Source organism: Drosophila ananassae, chromosome XR (assembly GCF_017639315.1).
Source record: "Drosophila ananassae strain 14024-0371.13 chromosome XR, ASM1763931v2, whole genome shotgun sequence".
Lineage (NCBI taxonomy): Eukaryota > Metazoa > Arthropoda > Insecta > Diptera > Drosophilidae > Drosophila > Drosophila ananassae.
Window position 1 is genome coordinate 2,027,039 of NC_057932.1, and position 5,772 is coordinate 2,032,810.

At 43.1% G+C, this 5,772-nt stretch overlaps 1 protein-coding gene across 1 annotated transcript; it reads left to right on the plus strand.

Annotated features, from left to right (window-relative positions):
* Nucleotides 1-3,334: 3,334 nt before the first annotated feature.
* On the plus strand, nucleotides 3,335-4,587 carry LOC116656463. The gene is made up of 2 exons (XM_032456119.2): nucleotides 3,335-4,060; nucleotides 4,143-4,587. Exons 1-2 carry the CDS (start codon nucleotides 3,775-3,777, stop codon nucleotides 4,451-4,453), a joined length of 597 nt encoding a protein of 198 aa, XP_032312010.1. The 5' UTR covers nucleotides 3,335-3,774; the 3' UTR covers nucleotides 4,454-4,587.
* The last annotated feature ends 1,185 nt before the right edge of the window (nucleotides 4,588-5,772 follow it).

The following is a 5,772-nucleotide window of genomic DNA, read 5'->3' on the forward strand; positions in this document are numbered from 1 at the left end:
TATATACTGACATAAAAAAAAGAAAAAGAAAACAATATAAAAAAAAGGAAAAGAAAAAATACAAGAAAAAAAAGAAATAATGAAAAAAATATATGATAGAAAAGAAATATAAAAAAAAGGTAAACAAAAAAAAGTTTATTATGAAAAAATATAAAAAAAAATATATATATATATACACAACAACATAGAGAAATAGAACGACTCTGACGTCATCCGAAGAAAGGGGGAGGTGGATAAGGGTATCCACACGCAAAGAAAAAAAAAAACAGAAGAAAAAGAAAAAACAAAACAGCCCGCCGATAGAAATGCGGTGGGAATTGAAGAGAACGGAGAATGTAAATGAGCGGAGGATTAACGGCAGGAAGTAGATTTGCAAGGATTAACGGGCTCCTCTGGCACTATATAAGGAGGGTCCCTGGAGCAAATCGAGACCGAGTCTTCTAGGGAAACTGGAAGAGTTGAATGAAAGACCTCCCGTGGGTAAGTCTGACATTCAAGTAGGAAAGTTTCCTTGGAGGAATTCGGAGTACAGGCTGAAGGACCCCCCGTGGGTAAGTCCGACAGTCGTAAGTGCGGGCTTTAAAGCGAGTGAGCAAGGATCTTCGATTAATAGCTTATGGACCTCCTGTTGAGTGAAAGACCACCCGTTGAGTGAAAGACCACCCGTGGGTAAGTCTGACATTCAAGTAGGAAAGTTTCCTTGGAGGAATTAGGAGTACAGGCTGAAGGACCCCCCGTGGGTAAGTCCGACAGTCGTAAGTGCGGGCTTTAAAGCGAGTGAGCAAGGATCTTCGATTAATAGCTTATGGACCTCCTGTGGGTAGGTCCGGCGGCGGTACGCGAGTCAAGCAAGGAGCAAGGAGAAAGGATCAAGGCTCCGCGGCAAAACTGAGGCCCAAGGGTAAACGAGTCGGGTTGAGTTATTCCCGGACCCAACAGGTATCCTGGTGTAGTAGCGGCAACGATGGGTCAGCCTGGCGTACGCCTTGCCTGCTCCTGTCCGTTCGAACCAGGTGTGATCCTGTAACATGAGGGATAGCCAGCTCGGGAACTCAAGCCCACAAGTAAAACCACGCAGGGACACCCCGGGAAAGTCAGTAGAATCCTGATCCAGGCGCTGGAGCGTATGCACAGCATATCACCTGGAGTGAAAGGAGACGCGACGCCCACACCTCTGGCCTACCATAGATCCTGCGGAGCGTACGCACGCAGGTGTTTGGAGGCGAGTGACGAACGCGACCGGGGGTGTGTCCTGCGAGGTAGGTAGGCCCTTCATGCCCTGATCCGGCCGCTAAACAGCGAGGAGCATATCCTGCCCGGTCCACGGCACCCATAAAGGAGGAGCAGCAACAGCAGAGGCGACGACGAGGGAGCAGCAACGTCAGAAGAGCAGCGACGACGAGGGAGCGGCGGCGACGGACGAGCAGCGGCAGCAGAAGATCAGCGCAGAAGACAACAGCAACAACACAGGCCCCGCAACCAGAGTCCGTAAGTCCGAACCAAGGGAACCGTATCCCTCGGCGCAGGCATAAACCACAGAACCACGAATGAAAAAAAAAAAACAAAAAAAATATATATATAATAAAAACAAGAAAGGAAAGCTAACTTCGGGCGGAGCCGAAGTGGTAGCTAGGCCCTTCGTGCCCTGATCCGGCCGCTAAGCAGCGAGGAGCATATCCTGCCCGGCGTATGCCTGGGAGGTGAGCCACTCGCTCTGTTAACACGGATTAGGTGTCGGCCACGGCGAAAGGGCAATCCCAGCGAGCCAAAGATTCCGAGGGTCCACGGCACCCATAAAGGAGGAGCAGCAACAGCAGAGGCGACGACGAGGGAGCAGCAACGTCATAAGAGCAGCGACGACGAGGGAGCGGCGGCGACGGACGAGCAGCGGCAGCAGAAGATCAGCGCAGAAGACAACAGCAACAACACAGGCCCCGCAACCAGAGTCCGTAAGTCCGAACGAAGGGAACCGTACCCCTCGGCGCAGGCATAAGCCACAGAACCACGAATGAAAAAAAATCAAAAAAAAATATATATATAATAAAAACAAGAAAGGAAAGCTAACTTCGGGCGGAGCCGAAGTTGATATACCCTTGCAGTTCAGTCGCAGTCCGCAGTTGGCGCCACGCATCTTATATTATTAGATATATAGCGGATCGTATATAGTCGGCCGATCCTTATGAAAATTGGCAGATCAGATTGAGCGGCAGATGAAATTGGCAGATGTAAATGAGCGGAGGATTAACGGAAGTAGATTTGCAAGGATTAACGGTCCTGCGGGGCGTACGCACGCAGGTGTTTGGAGGCGAGTGACGAACGCGACCGGGGGTGTGTCCTGCGAGGTAGGTAGGCCCTTCGTGCCCTGATCCGGCCGCTAAGCAGCGAGGAGCATATCCTGCCCGGTCCACGGCACCCATAAAGGAGGAGCAGCAACAGCAGAGGCGACGACGAGGGAGCAGCAACGTCAGAAGAGCAGCGACGACGAGGGAGCGGCGGCGACGGACGAGCAGCGGCAGCAGAAGATCAGCGCAGAAGACAACAGCAACAACACAGGCCCCGCAACCAGAGTCCGTAAGTCCGAACGAAGGGAACCGTGAGCCGTTTCGGTGCCAGGCACCAAGACCACACGACCTGCCGGGCGCAAGCTTTGGGAGGGCGCGTATATTGGCACCAACCCGGATCGGGGATCGGGGATCGACGGGAGAGCGAGCGGTCGGTCGACTGAGCCAAACAGCCGGTGAGATTCTCTTATTTTTGTAAAGTAAGGACACTAAAGGGGATTTGATTGAAACGAAGCATTCCGTGTTATTTCTGGGCTCGGGCAATCACGTCGAATCTATAAATTCGGTGGAACGTACCCCCAACTCCTCTGTGAGCTAGTCGCGGCGTTTGTTGCGAACAAAATATACTTTTTACAATATATTTTGTTGTATATACAACCACTTCGTTACATTAATATACTTTTGAATTTCTCTTAACAAATTAGGGTAATAATATAATTGCTTAATTTCTAACAAAATTTCGTTTATGCCCCTGTGGTTGTTTTTTAAGTGTTCATTTTCAATAATTTTTAACATTTTTTCGTTATCTGTAACGTCTTTTAATATTATATATGATTTCAGTACTCTTAAATTTGTATTGTTGGAGAAGTATTTTCTATAGTTTTCTTAAAACATTAAATATAATTTTGTGTATTCGCAATAAATTAAAATTAGTCCTATTTCGGGTATTATTTCTTGCTATTTTCTCTATTTTTCAAATTGAAATTTGACCTCCCGCCTTCGCCGGTCGATAATTTATCAACTACGAGTATCAATCGATCAGTAATCCCTGCTTCAGTTGTCATTCAGGTCCCCTATCTTACTCACTATACATTTTTTAGCCATTTTGTATTGTGCACAATCGTAGCAGTGACGGTTACACGGTTTACTTCTCGGTACAGATACAGATTTACCCTGTTTCTGACGTCAATTCGTACATTCAACTCATGCTTCCAAATGGCATCGTTTATAGCAACAGAAATAGTTAACTGGAAACGGTCAACATTTCAATTCCACCTTCAAAATTAAAGGCCAAGTGTATCGCAAAGTGGGCTCAAAAATTTTTACAAATCTACTTTATGGGTGGTGAGGACTCCACAAGTGCACTCGCCAATCGTGTGGATGCACGTTGCGACTACCATAACCTCAATTCACCGTTTGCAAGCGTATCATCGGCGAGCTGGACGCTCTGTTAAATGAGCACAATGACTTATTGAAATTATTTAAATCACACATGCACAAGCTAGAAAGTGACAATCACGCTATTGTCATCAATCCTCATAGAACACCAGCTGGAGTGCATATACGTAGATTCAACGCACCTGTTGTTAACGACGTTGCTGGAATCATGTTTGGTGACCGTACAGCTACGAGACAAATTGTAATTCGAAGAATAAATAATGATCTTCAGTTCATCAGTGACACTCACCGTTTATATGACGCCCCCCCATATCCATTAATTTTTTGGAAGGGACAAGACGGATATTGCGTTAATATTAAACAACGAGATCCCGTAACAGGTAATTAATTCATTATTAACTACATATTTAATGTATTACTAAAGAATAAAACTGTAATTAATTTGAGTACATATTATTACAGGAGCCGAAGCAAACCAGAACGTTAGCTCGAAGGATTTTTATTCGCGTTGTTTGATGATTAGACGCAGCCGAGACAACATTATTTTACGATTTCGTGAGCTTTGTCAACAATTTATGGTCGACATGTATGTGAAGAAAGAGAGTGAACGACTACGATACTTGCGACATAATCAACAGAAGCTGCTTGCGGAAAAATATATACACTTGCGAGATGCTATTGCGAACAACGCTGACACTGCTGAAATTGGTAACTCTGTTATCTTACCATCATCGTACATAGGTAGCCCACGCCACATGCAAGAATACATATAGGATGCTATGACTTTCGTGACCGTGTCTTTTCATTACGTTCACATATAATCCAAAGCGGCAAGAGATTATATCTTTGCTATTACTAGAACAAAATGCAATACATCATGACATTATAGCACGTTTGTTTAAACAAAAATTAAAGTCATTAATCTACTTTATTACCAAATTGCATGTATTTGGGCCCACTCGTTGTTGGATGTATTCAGTCAAGTGGCAAAAGCGTGGATTACCTCATGCTCACATTTTAATTTGGTTAGTCGATAAAATACGTCCCGAAGACATCGATAGTTTAATTTCTGCAGAGATTCCCGATCCGACTGTTGATCAATTTTTGTTTGATATTGTCACTACAAACTTGATTCATGGTCCGTGCGGGAATTTGAATCGTTCATCACCTTGCATGGTAGGCGGAAAATGTACAAAACGTTTTCCTAAAGATTTCACTAATGATACGATCACACATATTGACGGATATCCAATATATCGTTGAAGAAGTATTGAACATGGCGGACAATCGTTCCCGATTACAACTATTCAAAACGCAGAAATCGCCATTGACAATCGGTGGGTCATACCATATTCATCTCTACTGAGTAAAACATTCAACGCTCATATTAATGTCGACGTAGTTCGGTAAAAAATATTAAATATATTTACTAGTATGTCAATAAAGGATAGAATTAGAATTGAAAATACTAATGTAAATGATCCTCGGCTGAATCCAAATGTTGAAATTACTAATTACACAGGCCAACAGCAAAAAATCTCCACGCATAATTTCACCTGCTCCATAACCTTTAAGCTCCCCTGAACCAAAGTCCAGAACAAACATAGGTTCTATCACCCACAGTTTCCGCGGTACACCTAAGAGAAGAAATTGATCAAATTTTTCCATATATTGAATTATGTAGGCCGTGTAATGGCGATGACCATCATTGTTTCTAGTACATATCATTTTTAAAATGTATGTGTATCAACTAAAAATAAAAAATGGTATCTAGCAGTTACCATATCTTTGAAATACTCATCCAAAGTTGAAATCTCAAATTTTCTACATTAATTTTTGGTCTTCTATGATTTTTCTCCAAACATTTTTCTATGGAAGATTTTTATTTTTTTTTAATTTTTTTTTTTTCTTATTGAAATCAGTAGATCATATCATGTTCTAATTTTGGATTTAAGGGAAAGCCCGAAATAATTTTATTGAATTTAATATAGGTGGTAAAACAATATTTTCTTCAATTTAATTGGAGTTTTTAATCTCATATTTTCAAAAAGTCATGGCTATCTGTTTCTATGTTCAAAACGTATCTATTGCA